Consider the following 15,653-nt stretch of genomic DNA (forward strand, 5'->3'; position numbering starts at 1 on the left):
TTCCAAATTAACCCCTGAAACCTGATGCAACCTCTGCCTCTCTTTTAGGTTACCACGGTGACCCTGGAGGACTTGCCTGGCTGCAGCTTCGTCACTCTCGCTCAGTGTCCTCAACTTCAATCCCTCACCCTCAGACGCTGTGGCCTCAAATCCCTGGAAGGCATCAACCAGTTACCACAGCTGCGCTACATCGATGTGCAGGTGAACGTTGAACCAGTATGTGATGAGTTACTGGTGCCATTGTTCATGTTGTTCATACTGAATTGGTTTTGTCTCAGGGGAATGACATCTCATTTGTGGATTGTGAAAACATGGCGAGTTTGCAAGTTCTTCGCCTCGGACACAACAAGTTAACATCCATCCATGGGTTGAGTGGAGCTGAAAACCTGAATGTTCTGGACCTCTCGCACAACTCCATCACCCGCATTGGTGAGAACTTTAAAATCCATTAGCTGTCCTATGAAACATCAACTTTGATGCTTTGGAAATGAAGTACAGATAAATGTTCAACAGATTAAGTGATAATATTTGATCGTGTCACAGATGAGGTCTTCAAGTCTTTGTAGTCTTGTCCTTGGACTGTGAATGTGCAGTAGCAGCCAAGACGAAGCCTTCTTGTGGGGTCTGCAATATTCCACAAGAGGGCAGCCTTGTTCTCCTTTTCCGTCCTGGACCTCATTCACTTCAATCTGTATTGAAATGTGATTCATTACTAAACTCAACCTGGGGCGTGGGGCTAAAGTCAGAAATATATATTGGCCAGGCAAGAGGTTAGATGCATTGAATGGTACTTTCAGCTACTGTAACATTTTCCTCTGACTCACCCCTAAACTTGTACATGCAGATAAGGGCAAGGACTCTCATCTCAGGATAGATTTTTAACATGCTTATGATTTGCTTACTGTTCATACGCAGATTTTTCCCTTATAAGAAGCTCCTCTCTTGTTGTTTCTTTCCCAGCTGGTCTGGAGTCTATAAGGAGACTGCAGAGTTTGTCACTGGATCACAACCAGCTGATCAGCACCAAAGGGCTGAGGGACACGTACACCCTCCTTCACCTGGACTGCTCCCACAATCACCTGGCCGGCGCGGAGGGTGTGGAGAACTGCGCTCTGCTCCAGACCCTGGACCTAAGATCCAACAGCCTCACTGAGGTAACAGCAGCTGAGCAGTGGAGCTGATGTCACTGTTCAGTTCAGTGGTGCAATTTTAGACTAGACCTGTATGGAAGGTGATTCAGTTGTTTGAGGGAGGTGCAGGACTGAAGAGGTCTTATTGAATTAAACTTGCATGAGTATGTTTTCATCATGTGGGGATGTAAATCATTTGTATGGATGGATGGATTTCACATGGAAACTCAGGGATAATCGTTTACTTTTATAGTTTTTGCTTTTTCATTTTTTATCATGATGCAGAAAATTAGATCATTATAATACTTTATATATTAATATATATAATCACAAACCCCAGATGTAATTTTAGAGAGGGTTAGTGTGTATGTGATTAGTCAGAATGATGAAAAAAAATATTACATATACATCTGAGCTGATTCATTGAAATGAGCAACACACGAGGAAGCCAGTTTTAGGGCTCACATCATCACCTTGAATCTATCTTAGTTGAACAACTTATTTTGACAAAACGACATGTTGCATGACATTTCTTATTCTTCTTTTTCTCACTTGTTGAAAAATAAGAAAAACCAAATCTAAAATTCAAATAAATGTAAAAATCTTTAATGTAACCTGATTTTAAGACCTCCCTGCCACCCTGTACAGCACGAGGGCTTTAAATGAATGGATGACCTTATAGATAAAGGAAGAATACAATGCAACAAACCCAAAGTTTATTCATTTGAAAATGGCAATGCACATTATTACCATGCGTATCTAATTCCAACATGTAAATGTGCCAGATTTAGCCGTGCAGACTAGTTTTCATCTGCAGTTCTTGGCAATTCATGTTCAAAATCATACAAATAACTAACAGGGTCAATGTTTTGTGTAATTCTGTACAAAACATGGTGATGGGACACATAAAACATATATTTCCACATAAGATGTACAGAACAGAACACTGTTTCTATCGGTGGACAGCACACATTTACAAATTATTAAAGGTGACTATAAACTTGTAAGTCTCAGAAATGTCCAAATGAAGCATACTTGTATATTATATAATTCATTCAGGTTTCAATTCAACAAAAGAGAGATGGGCTCGGCACCAGCACATGCCACTGACATCTTGAAGACAGTAATGGCTGTTGTATGTGTTACTGAAGCTTTATGGAGAGTAACTCTCCAGTAATTGCTGGATAAGGCAAAGTCAACAGAAATTAAATATTATAATATTATATGAAATTTAATATAAAAACAAATTTTCATCAATAAGAAAATGTGTACATCCTCACTGAGTACACACTGAGGCACCCCTTGGTCTTTGACAAATTTCACTTGTGGCCCGAGACGAGATGATGACTGTAAACACAGCAGGACTAAAACAACTGACAGTGATGGACGGGGTCTTTCAGTCGCCTCCCGACCAGCAGCAGTGTAGAAACTTAGTCCAACTCCTCAGTGTTACTTGTGCTGACTGACTTTTTCCACCCCGTCTGTCCATCAGCCCCCCAGTCTGAACAACCACATCCTCCTCAGAGAGCTGCATCTAGATGACAACAGCATCTCGTCGCTGCAGGGCCTCGCTGTCTGCTGGCTTCCCCTCATGCACCACCTCTCAGCAGCTGAAAACAGGTTCATTATCAGCAAAGCTTTATTATTATCACCAGTCTTACTCCATATCTGTCTTTGCCTGAGGTCTGTTGTGTGTCGGAAATACCAAAGAGAAAATGACAGATATTACAACACTTTTGGATTATCTTTAAATGAAGTAATTTGATATAAAAATTAAAACTCGTTAGTTTTTCGGTGACTTGAGCATCATTGAATGTAAATTTAAATATATCTGTGTTTTGCAGCAACATGAATTCTGCGTCTAAGGCTCACAATATGTCTCTGTCTTTCTTAGAATTACCCTCCTGCCCTCCTTGTCTGATTTTGTGTCCCTTACAAATTTGGATCTTCGCTTCAACTGCATGTCAGGTAACATGTTGTCTTGTTTAAACAGATTACAGAAATCTCATTTCCTCTTCTCAAAGCCGACTCCTACTGTGTATGTAATGTAGACAAATCAAAACCTGTGTTGTTTCATTTTCTTTATTTCTTTAGGTGATGATATAAAAATGTTAATTTTTTTTAATTTGCTGCCTTGTATGAAGCCCTTTGTCTTTTTTGGTTTTGAAAATTGCTCTATAAATTAAGATTATAATTATCGTAAAATGCAATTGTTTTCAGTGCGGTAGCTTTTTTCTGTATGTTCCCAGACCTTCTCCATATTTCTCTTCCTTACAGCCACTCAGCCAAAGATTGATTTCATCTTATATAATAAGTTACGATATGGTTCAACTGTAAATTTAGATGTACCAGACGTTCAGGCATAAACCCTTGTGGTTCCACCATTTTATATTATGCTGCTGCCTTCATGTTGGCTCTGTGCTGGCTGTCAAGCTACAGTACAGTATATGACTCCTCGGAAATAAGATGCATAGGTCTCTATAACACGTCTCCATCTGTATAACCAGCTGAGACGATGGTGAAAGTGAGGAATAGACTGAAAAATAGACACCGCATAGCAAATGTGTTTTTCTACGTCTCTCTCAGAACTGCAGAATGTGTGTGAAGGTGTGGAAGGATGTCTCTTCCTGCAAGAGGTCCACCTCAGCGGGAATCCTCTTCAGCAAGAGATTGGCTGGAGGTAAGGAGATATCTGGATGGAGGAGTGAGAGCATATTTCATAGGCTACTGTTTCCCTGCAACTAAATATGTTCTGCTTTTAAGGCTCATCAGGCAGAACTGTTGTATTAAGCTGATTTTAGTGCACGCAGTAATATTCTGGACGGCTGTTCACATCTGACTTTAGTATGTGTGTCCCCGTTGTACCTGCCTCACAGTTTCTAATCAAGATAGTATAATAAGAAATTTCCGACGGTCTTTCTGGAAATTCTCTGGAAAAAGGTTTCAGCTTCTTTCGGCTCTGAAATATTACTCGCCGTGATGGATGTTCAAAGGAACATACCAGTGAAAATCCAGTATTTCTCTTATCAAAAATACGGTCTGTTGGCTCCGATAGTCTAAACATTCCAGCAGAACACAGGCCTTCCTCTCCACTTCCCAGGATTAGCGCTGTGATCCGCGCCTGCTATTAGATTACTGCGATGTGCCACCGACATCTGTGTGTACGTACGTCATGCTAAGTGCTTGTAATTCCCAAAATATTGATACAACAGAAAAATCAATTATCTTTACTGTGTCGATTTGCTCACTCACTTACAACACCCAAATATTTTTCCTGTGTGAAGACAATTGCAGTGAATTACATGAAAAATATGCAGTGATCACTCATATTCTGTATTCTTTTGTCAACCTGTCATGAGCAATGATCTCAGCTGTTGCAGGTTTGCAAAGTTATTTGGCTCCGCAAAGCTACTCACGCCCATATAATATCAGGCAAATATACAAAATATGAAAAACTATACTTTTCTTGTCTCACTGAAAAGCCCTTAATGTTGCAGGTTTAGAAAATTATTTCTGGGTTGTTTTTCCTAATGTTTCTCTGGCTGTTGTATGGTGTATATAGTAAAATTCATCATCCATTATTTATTTTTTTATCTGCAACTTCATAACATAGAAGAGTTTAATTTCAATGGCACATGTAAACCATTACTGTACAACTGGCCATGTGTATAAATGATAGTTTTAACATAAAATCTATGTTTTTTTATTTGTAAATGTCTGTGTTTTAGTAGTTTATGTTCTTTAAAAAAATTAAAAAAAACCCAAGGACACTGGTTACTTGTGGTAATTTTTCCATCTTAAGCCTCAACTGAAACATTACCTTAATATTTGATTGAACTTTTCTTAACCTCCAGTGCCAGCGCTGGAATTAACCCTCTGTATTTCCACACTCATGCCCCAGCCCTTTCATCCTGAGCCAGTGATAACACCAGCTAAATTAGAGCACCAAACGGCAAAGCGTTAAGAATTCCACTCCCTGTAGGCTGCTCCTGATCCCGAAGAAAACACTGGGCCTGATTAATCAGGGTCACTTTAAGAGCCCGTGTTTTTGAGGAAGTCTTCACTAAATGAAATACGGACTTGTGCTCATACGGACTAGAAGCGGGGGATGAAGGAATGTGAGCCAAGAACAGTTTTCCCCCAGAAAGGAGTGAAGGAGGATGACATTTGATCAATTTAGAAAAGACTCAGGTTGACCGACTACAGTTAACGTAGACGTAGCTGTACGGAGAGAAAGAGATGCACATCTAAATTGTTAGTTTCATGTATTTGATAAATACACAGTCTTGATAAATTCACATTTACGATACCCCAACAGGAAAAGATTCTTCATGAAAATGATTGACTCGTGTAAGCGATGTCTTTATAAAACCACAACTCCACCCCCTGATTTGTCTGATATGAATGATTCACTGTAACTATCAACAACCCATGACATCTAATTATTTTGTACATAGGTCTACTCTGCATTCTTCCATGTGTGTCTAAGTGGCGTCCAGCCCTGAATTGAATTACAATCTGCACCTCAATGAGCTCATGTAACTATCTGAAGGTCCCATTTGGGTTTGGAGCTTCATTTCATTTGAGGACAGCCAGCTATAGACAACATGCCTGAAGGGTTGGAATCTTATCCCGATCTGTGTCAAAGAGGCCAAGTGGGCCACATGAAAACTGTATCCCCCTGACAATACACACATCCCGTCTTCCGTGGTGATGTCTTCGACTCAGGGTGGCGCTAGGGTTGGGGAAACTCTGCATGCTGTTTGTGCAGAGCATGAACTGCTTTAAAATCCTCCACAGGGATCTGGAGAAAGGGATCACAACTCCTAAATGAATCAGAATCATTTCACTGAGTTAATGCTTTAGTCTTCATCTTTATTAGTTTACTACCAATGGCTATAGTACATGAAGTGCATGAAGTGGAGGGGACAGTTGATAATTATTGGAAAATGAAGCTTTGTTTTTCAGACAACCCAAAGAGATCTACTCTTAAAAATCGATTAAAGCCATACATTGGTAAAACATGTAGATATATATGTAATGTGATACAATATGAAATAGTTTTCACAAAAACACACGAGCTGGTGAAATGAAAAGCCCGCCCTCAACACATGTTTTCTTCTTCTTTGGTGGCATTAGCAGCAGGATTTAAGAGCATGCATCGCCCTTGGAATCAGTTTTGAGATTCCCAGTTAATCATCATTTTTTTGTTATATTGACTTCATCGCCTGAAAGCTTGGATTTTTTTGGTGTGTTTTATTGTTGGCTGTCCCTAGTGTCCTGTAGATTTCCCAGCTCCACATTTTCCCACTGAACACAAACCACATTTGGCGTGTGCTCTGCTGGTGGATGCTCGGAGTCTGTTTCTCTGGCAGATAGTTGAGATTCTTCTGCTTGTACATCCTTAGCCTCGGGCAGCAGTTACCTCTCCCCCAGACTCATAAGCCGTTCAGGGCTTCTCTCCAGTTTGAAGGCTAATACTACCTAACATATTCCATTTGGTTGGGGGGCTTTATCCAAAATAGCTGTGTAACAACCCTTTTAGACACAACAGTATAAAGTTAACAATGAAGTTAAATTGTCTCAAATGGCTTAAGATTATAATGCCGGATCACAGTGTGCATCATTTTTACCAGTGAATAAAGTTCAACAAATTCACCAAATCACAGTAAACACATTAGCCTGGTTAGTCCAGAGGACAAAATGTACAATGCAGTCAGCAAACAGAACAGCTTGTATGATGAGTGGCCTCAGTGGGACCCACAACTGTTTTCTCAAACTCTCTACCTGTCAGGATAAATGGAGAATGGCTGCTCCAACCCTCATGTGTTGGAACAACTTTCTAGCCAATGAGCTATACACCAATAAAGATGGGGTTTCAATAAGACAATCATCATGCAACAAGATGGGGATTTGAATAGTTGTGTTAGTGATTAAATTAACATCTTGAAATATAAAACAGATCATAATTCATGAAGACCTTTCACCACAAGTCTGAATCCTCTTAAGATGTTTGTGAGTCCATATTGACCAAAAAGTCAAATCATGCTGTTTCCCCTGTGGCACAAGCCTGAGGGGGAAATCTTCACCTCTTATTCCTGAAGCTCTCTCACTTTAACATCTCCACTGCATCTGAAATTTCAGCCTGTTTTTGATTTTAGTTTTTTTATTATTTAAAAAGTCTGAATGTTAATGTGACAGCAGAAAAGGTCTTAGATGACAGATTTAAACACATTACCAAGCTTAGTCTGTCAATGTCTCCATTTTCAAATTAATGTGGTCAGTGCTGCAGTCAATATGTTGATAGTTGATATTATGGTTTTATTTTTCACTTTAATACATATTTGGCTAAATGAACCAGATAATTGTTTTATGTTGGTTAAATGCAAATAAGTATTGGTACTGAATCATAACTAAAGCACTAATGCCATTCAAACACTGCTTTAATGGGAAACTTAATTCAGTTTGCTCTCTTTTTCAGATCCACGCTGCAGAAAGCCGTGGCTGGCCTGAGAGCCATTGATGGCGAGGAGACAGACTCCTTTCTGTCAGCCCCTGCTGCTCAACAGCTCAGCCTGGCCTCAGGCAGCTTCCTAACGCTTTGTCAGGCTCAGCTTAAGCAGATTCGTGATTTACAGCAGCAGCACAGCAGGGAGCTCAGGTAAGAGAGAAATCACTGACTGCTTGTGTCGAAGTGCTGTCAGGGAGTGTAGTGTGGAGAACAGTGGTCAGTGAAAGTGGTTGGTGTGTGTGTGTGTGTGGAGGAGCCCCCAAAAAATAACTGTTAATCCTTTTAGAGCTGTCTTATGGACCCATAGAGGAAAGAATGGTTGGTGATACTTATTGTTAACTTAGATTTTATTTCGATGAATTCTAGATTTTAAAAATGTTAAAGACCACAGACAGATTTAACCGATTTTGAATCTTATAATCTTCAGAGCGCACACACTAGATGATTTGGACACAACATCAGACCACACACTTGCCGTCATTAGGATACGATTTCACAGAGGTGATTCCAGAGACATATATTTTGCAGTGCGAACTGGAGGTGAGTTGGAAATGTATTGCTGTTTTTAGTTGCAGCTGTACGAGTACGCAACATGTGGTTGGTGATGCTCACTCTCGTTGGCTATTGTGGGTTTCTGTCAGAGCCGATAATCATAAATATCAAACATGCGATCGGGGAGCCTACGAATCAATCGGTGGCATTAAGATTATTTTGTAAACCCCTCACACTTCAGGATTATTGGGGCTGCTAAGAAATACTCAACTTAGATTTTTCTCCACAGAAATAATTGTATTTATATGACGTTGTATTACATGCTGATCCCCCCGTCTGTCAGGCACACATGAAGCAGTCAGGAATGTTAGCCATCCTCTTGTTATGTCTGATGGATAGGGCGTAGTGAGCCTAAAGACAACGTCCATCTATTTTCACAAGTCCTTCAATGTCACTGGCCTCCACACACATTGGTCCTATGCAAGACGGACCACCAACACTTGAAACAGTGGTCAACTTTCTGCGTATCTTCATGACCTTCCAAATTACACAACACAAAAGATGAAACGTGGCGGCGGCTATCCGTACGGGTCACACCAAGGACTCCTATGGCTTGGGGGGTTAGCATGGCGCTCCCTTGGCTTCACCCCTCACTGTGTGCCCTCTTCCCCTCTGGCCTCTGGACAATGAGCCTTTCTGGGGGCTTCCCAAGGACCAACACAGCCATTTAACCCCTGGCCTGACCTCGTGTCAGACTGAGGTTTAGTGGAGGTGAGAGGCGAGCCACACGCCAGACCACTGGTGACTGTAAGGTATAGGGGTATGGTTTCACAACTTGTCTTTACAAGGTGTAAGTTAGAGTCTGAATTCAATTTTCTTCACAAAGTTCCTCTATTTTGGACAGATCATTTACGTTTAAGGTATTTAACTGAGCAATTAAAATCTCTTTACCCTCACTTCAAGCATCTTGTTGGAAAACAAGTGTCTCAACCACAGCACATCCATAAAACAAATATGTGTGTTTGTGCGTGTTCTCGAGTGATCATGTATGACAGAGAAATCCTTAGAAAGTTTTTTTCCTTTATTTTTTTCTCCTAACTTAATTCTGTTATCTCCTTGAATTCATCACCTTGCCACAGAACGGTGTAAAATAGTTTTAGAAACAAGCAGAGGGTTAATGTCGTACAACAGAATGAGCCTATAATGTTTTCTAGAGTCATTGGCTTTAAAGTCAGTATTCATGCAAGACACTGCAATAGATACATACATAGAATACATAACAGATATAACATGTTAGAAGAAGCCATTGGCAGTTATACAATCTCTCGTCTCTGGCGTGAGCGTGGAAGGATAAACACCCCCATGCTTCACCTCTACCAACTCTACCTCAGTTATCTTACTTTACTTTGCATAATAAAGGGAACTCTACGTCTGACATTGCCAATGGATGTTAACATTGCACATAATCTGAGAGCTGCAATAAGCTGTAATTCACTTCCTGTGGATACTGGACCGAGTCAAGGCTGCAATTTTGTACATTTTATCGAAACACAATGCTCATATGTACATTGAAAGAGTCACTAGTTGTGTAAAATGTTCAAAGTCTCCAAATGAGCTTGTCTTAGTCCTTAAAATGTCCTGAAATGTAACTGAAAAACACAGATTTTGCAAACTACACACAAGCAGTAGATACACGATCCTGTTTTTTGCGGCAGGTTTAACAATCTAAATGTTCCCCTGATCTCTTATACCACTGTTATACATGCTTGTGGTGACCCTGGAGTGAACCAGCAGGTAGAGGGAGGAGGGGTCACTTGTGTCAAAATCCTTTTGGACCCCCCCGACTCCTCTCTCTCTCATCCCACTGAGGACGAAGAGCTAGGTCTTTGTAGAGAAGAAGCTGGACTACCTAAGGCTACTGGCCTTCCAGACTGGCTGAGTATTGAAGCGTCTCTGGCCCCTCGGGGTTGAGGATTGGGCGCGGACGGGGGGGAGCAGATCCAAGCATTGCTAATAGATTCATTAAGTTTCCATTGAGGTGGCTTTGTAGTCAGTTTATCCCCTCAATGAAAGAGACATTATATGGTATTAGGGCACACACAGTGCAGGGAGGCTGCTCACACACACACACACACACACACACACACACACACACACACACAGTGCACTTACCTCAACTAGCCTATCTTCTGGACCTCACATTTATTACAGAGAGTCAACAGCTTCCATTCAGTTTATTCGAATGATTTACCTTTACATTTTTTTAAATACATCTTGATAAGAGTGTAGTAAGCAAATATACTGATGTTGTCTCGTGTGCAGTTTCTTTATTGTAGCTTAGATTTGGAAATTTGATGACCACCCAAAACACAATACAGTTTTGCCACTCACACACACATTAATGCAGTGCATTTATGTTCAGCCCTTTTGCTCAAGGACACTTCACACAGTGTCCTTGAGACTAGAGGAGATGGGGATCAAACCACCTTATGGTCAGTGGATGAACTGATCTATGTCCTGAGCCATAGACACAGACAAATGAAAGCTTTTAGATTGGAAAACTTGCATTAATATGTATTAATATGTTCTTTGACTGCAGAGTCAGGAATCTCATATTTCTCATAAAAGAGTCTCTGTCAAGTCAACATGAGTAAGCATGACTGTGATTGATATAGACTGTAGCTAAGATAGGTTGTAATTCAATTTTCTTTAGGTGGGTCATTACCTCCACTTGTGCTGCAGCGGCTGCAGATATCCTAAACAGAATGAACATCCCTTCCTAAAACATCATGTTTTTGTGTGTTCACAGTAATGCCTCAGCTCCCCTGGATGCTGTGAAAAGATCCTGTCGACACTTCACTGAGACTCTGAAACTTGCTGTGGACCAGAGGTTGGCTCATGAATACGGCGACACCGTTGTGTCTGCAGGCCAAACAATGCTGGAGGAAACACTGGACATGGACAGTGCTGCTCCTAAAAAGCTCGCTGAGCACTCAGAAATTGGGTCCACTGAAAAAGCTCCACCAGTCATTCCAAACAGGAACAACACCAACTGGACATTAGAGGAGAAGTTGTCCTTCAGTCATCTAGGCCTTCACTCCTTGGCAACGATGGAAACAACCACTTCCTCTCAACTTAAAGTGGCTCCTGTGTCCAACCATCCAGACCTGGACTCCAAAAAGTAAATCACCAATTGTCATCAGCCTCATTGTGAACCTCAAAGCAGAGGTGGTGTACATCCACCCTATCCAACGCAATGCTTTTAGAAACTACTCAATGAGTTGAGCTTGTTTGTATTGACAGTGTCCACATTATTCCTGGATACATAATTGTAGACTGATTGAAAACAAACACCCCCTTTTTAAAAACTATAATACTTTTCATAGCAGCTGAGCATTTTATTAGTTTCTGCTGGGGAGCATTTGTCATCATTGAAGCCTCCTCTATTTGATTTACGGCAGAAGATGTTGAACATTCTCTTCATTTTAACACGCAGCTTCATCATTAACACTGCGCTATCTTTGGGAGGACAATAGATCTTTGATATGAAGGGTGGCTCTGGACAGGCTTAAACCCTCCTGCGCTCCAGATGTCTGCTCATGGATAAATTTATGTTTTGAGAGGTGCGATGACATCATATATATATCCCTCACTTTGTCTGTGCGTGTGTGTGTGTATGTGTCCATTGTGGAGCAGCACAGCAGCAGTCGTGATTCAGCAGCGGTGGAGGAAGTACAGACAGAAATGTGGGAACATCAGCAGCCCCCCCACAGCTGAGAAGGGAGGTGAAAGAGGAGGAGATGGAGGAACGCCAGAGTCAGGACCTTCTGATGTTGACAGAAGCGTTGTTGGCCAAGATTATGCAGCAACTATCATCCAGGTAAAGCTGTTGGAATTCTGTCAAATATATGGACGTTTTTGTCATCTGATTTACAGAAGGATAAATCCAGTTGAAGTATATTTAAAACGTTATAAGTTTTTACTTTCCACACACCTGTAGCTTAAACTGTGAGAATATTTAATTCAATTCAATTCATCAGGTCAATATTTTCATTGTATATGCATTATATTTCTCACTGTACCTGTAAGTAAAAAATTAAATTTAAAAAAAGTCAATATTCGCTAACCAAACTGCTGGTCAGAATGGACAATAGATAATTTGCCAATGTGTAAATTAAAACCTCACCATCTACAGCCACACTTTTGTGGCAGAAGGTTAAAGTCACTTTCACACCGTGGAGATCTGAAAATTTCCACTTTCACCCTCAAACATCCATCTTCAGGCCTCATACGTGCTATGGAGGGTTTGTTCGACTAATCCTCTGCACAGGCGTGAGCTGCCGTTCTAAAAAACATGCTACTCAACACTTAGCACAAATCCCCTCTCAACACAAAAAAGTGTTTGATGAGTCCTTCAGGGCTCTCCAAGGTAGAAGGGGAGGTGGCTGGTGCAGTAGAGAAGTGTGTATGCATGTTGGGGTTGTGATTAATCAGATTCCAAAGAAGTGTGGTGGTAAGAGTTCTAGGATTCCTGCTCGGTGCAGCTTGAAGTGAAGTGTGCCCCCCCCCCAGCCCATTGGGAATTGGAGGATTTAGAGGCACACTGAAACTCCATTTGTCTCGGAACAGCCCGGAGTCACGCAGAGTTCAGACAGCAGAGCGCTCGGCAATTAAAAGAGGGGTTAACATGTTTTATCTCCCTAATGGGATAACACACAATATTTACGTTTGCTCCGTGATTCATGGAGACGTTTCAGCTTTTTCTTTCTTTGGGTACCTCCAGGCATTCTGGAGGGGCTTCGCTCTGAGGAGGAGGCTTGAAACTGCTCTGGCTGCTGTCACATGCCCCGACAGCGGAGAGGACGAAGCCTTTGAGGAGGTAGACGTGGATGGATTTGTCTTTGATGAGGTATGCACACAGGTTCATGTGCTAGTCACTTTCGTGGTTCAGTAATCCCCCAACCGTTGCCCCAACAGACACACAGACCTGCATACAAAGATACCTAAAAATATACTCTCCCTCTCAATACATACACAAACAAGCACATATGAAGATTTGTAAAGATACATGCATAGACACATAAACACCTTTGCATACATTACATATTGAAAGAAATATAAACACTTACAAGACATAAACCTGCAGACATGCAAATGTGGACACAAAAACATCATAATACCAATAAATACATCACATACAAAATACACAACCATAAACGCCTTCCACTATTATATATTTTACACCATATATAGAGAACAGCATGTTATATATTATATATAATATTACATGTTTGATTCTGAAGGCACTTGTTCACCAGTTGCTGGCTAGAAATAGAGTGTAAATAATATTGCTACTAATATGTAGAAAAAATCTTTATGTTTTCACAAAGGCAGCACTGGAGAAGCACTGGACATTGCCACTTTCTGAAGAATCATCTTTCAGACATCAGCATGGTTCAGAGCAGCCACTTTCTCTGAAGGTGAACTAACTGTCTCTAATGTTTTTAAAGTTTGGTGGAGTGGTATTGTTGGCAGTGTGGCATGGGAATTTTGGGATTTACCAGCCCCATGTGTGATATCAGTGGACGATCTTTTTTCCTCACCCGGCCCCTTTCTCATCTAACTTCACTTCCAGAATTTGTCTCACTCTCCCTGATTGTTCTCTAAATGTATTCTCTTGAAAAACAAGATTATTTCCTGGAGGGCCGACGGTTGCTCAGCACCAGCAGATGTCATTTTTCACACGACGGGCTGTCATGTTTTTTTTTTTCCTCCTCGCTTTACCTCTTGTTGGATCTTTTCTTTGGAGCAGGCTCAGCGCTGTACATCATGGTAGCTGGTTTAGGCCCGCTGATGTGGTGCAGCTGCTGTCATGGCCAGTTTCAATGCGTTGACAGTGAGGTACACATCAAAGAAGGGGATGAACAATTTAGCGCTTGGAGAAAGAGAAAATGGGACCTAAAGAGTAATTAAGTTAGTTAGTTTGACTAACATATGAGCGTTCCGTGAGTGTGTAAACCTGCCTTGGTTAAAATTGTCAGCAAAATACCTGAAATGAAAACATCCTTTTCGAGCGGCAGCATGGCAGCTTTACACACCTCAGATCAGGATTCACTTTCACTCAGACAGGCAGATGCAAAGTTCCCTATGTTAAAAATACAAATTTAAATATAGAACTGTTTTTATATGATTATTACACTTTTTGAAACTAATATTTAGATTGGCTGCTGTACACACTTTTTTTTCTAAAAAGCAAGATGTTAAGGAAACTATGATTAAGGGACTACAGATGTGAATTAGCTTGAAGCTCTAATATGTTATGGTTCATCAACTGGTTACATTTATGTTTTCAACTGTCTAATCTCCCTTTCAAATAAATTAAAGAAACAAACGATAATGGTACTCAATAGAGCGCATATCTCCGCCAAGGCCCAACAGCCTTATGAAACCACATGTAAATTCACGATATCCAGATTTTTATTTGGACCTGCACCAAATTTCACAGACTCATAAATATCAATCCCCTAAACATGTCCGATGATTAAAGAAAGTGGGAAAGAAATCTGGATCCACCCCCAGATGCTCACCAAAATTGAATGGGTTCCTCCCTGACCTGGTGTGTTAATTCATTCAGTAGTTGTTGTGTAATCCTGCTAACTAACAAACAAACACACATGAAAACACAACTTCCTTGGCAGAGGTAATACATATCGAAAATCGACTCAAAAAAAGTAACAAGAGCTGTGACTAGTTGCTGACAGTGATTGGTGTGTGTTTCTGCCTCCTGGGCCCTTTCCTGAACCCTCACAGTACACACTCCCACCAACACCTTCATGGAGGCCAAAGCAGGCCTGGGTGGCAGGAGAACAAGTGGACTCCACAGGGATGGAAGTTTCACCAGAGAGTTCTATCAGGTAAGTGAATTATTGTTGATTATTCACTGTCATTGACTAGTAAGAACTAAAACTTGATCTCTATTTCGCACTGTTTTTATACAATTTCTACTATATTTGAAGCAGAGAAAGAGTGTTTATTGGTACGCCATTATTGATTTCCCAACAATGCTGTGTGAGTCGGAGTCTGCACATAGTAGAGACCCAAAATACCAAAAAATATATTTTTGCAAGTCGCATTAAGCTCCTGGACAAACTGTAGGTGTTACCTGTATTCCGTATGTTGTCACTTTTGCTTTACCTGACCTCAATATGATGCACTGACTTTGTAATGTCATTTGCATTGAACCTAAAGCAAATTACTAAGAACAACATTTGATTCAAGATTGTTTACTCTAATTCCTCAGTATTTGCTCTAGTGCCACAGTGCAGGTGACATACAGGTACATGTATTACTGATTAATGAACAATCAATGCTCAAAAACATAGTAAGAAAAAGGAAGAGCATGAACAGATTCCGGTCCTTAGCTGAAGAGACATTTTTGCAACCAGGTGATTATTTTTATAAAATTAGATATACATTGATTTCAAGAAAATCTGGATGATTTATGTCGAAATTGTATCCAT

The 15,653-nt window shown here is 40.7% G+C and overlaps 1 protein-coding gene across 2 annotated transcripts in view; it reads left to right on the forward strand.

Moving 5' to 3' along the window:
• Window positions 1-15,653, forward strand: part of lrriq1 (leucine-rich repeats and IQ motif containing 1) — a 34,956-nt gene that overhangs the window by 6,577 nt on the left and 12,726 nt on the right. The window contains exons 8-19 of one of the 2 annotated variants that reach the window (XM_035155797.2): window positions 49-201; window positions 279-429; window positions 961-1,154; window positions 2,623-2,750; window positions 3,025-3,098; window positions 3,717-3,810; window positions 7,612-7,791; window positions 10,943-11,314; window positions 11,830-12,013; window positions 12,917-13,042; window positions 13,524-13,613; window positions 14,914-15,047. In XM_035155797.2, the coding sequence (XP_035011688.2) occupies window positions 49-201; window positions 279-429; window positions 961-1,154; window positions 2,623-2,750; window positions 3,025-3,098; window positions 3,717-3,810; window positions 7,612-7,791; window positions 10,943-11,314; window positions 11,830-12,013; window positions 12,917-13,042; window positions 13,524-13,613; window positions 14,914-15,047 (1,880 nt within the window). The remainder of the gene's footprint in view (window positions 1-48; window positions 202-278; window positions 430-960; window positions 1,155-2,622; window positions 2,751-3,024; window positions 3,099-3,716; window positions 3,811-7,611; window positions 7,792-10,942; window positions 11,315-11,829; window positions 12,014-12,916; window positions 13,043-13,523; window positions 13,614-14,913; window positions 15,048-15,653) is intronic. The other variant, XM_035155800.2, reaches the window with a different exon arrangement.

Source organism: Hippoglossus stenolepis, chromosome 5 (genome assembly GCF_022539355.2).
Source record: "Hippoglossus stenolepis isolate QCI-W04-F060 chromosome 5, HSTE1.2, whole genome shotgun sequence".
Taxonomy (NCBI): Eukaryota; Metazoa; Chordata; class Actinopteri; order Pleuronectiformes; family Pleuronectidae; genus Hippoglossus; species Hippoglossus stenolepis.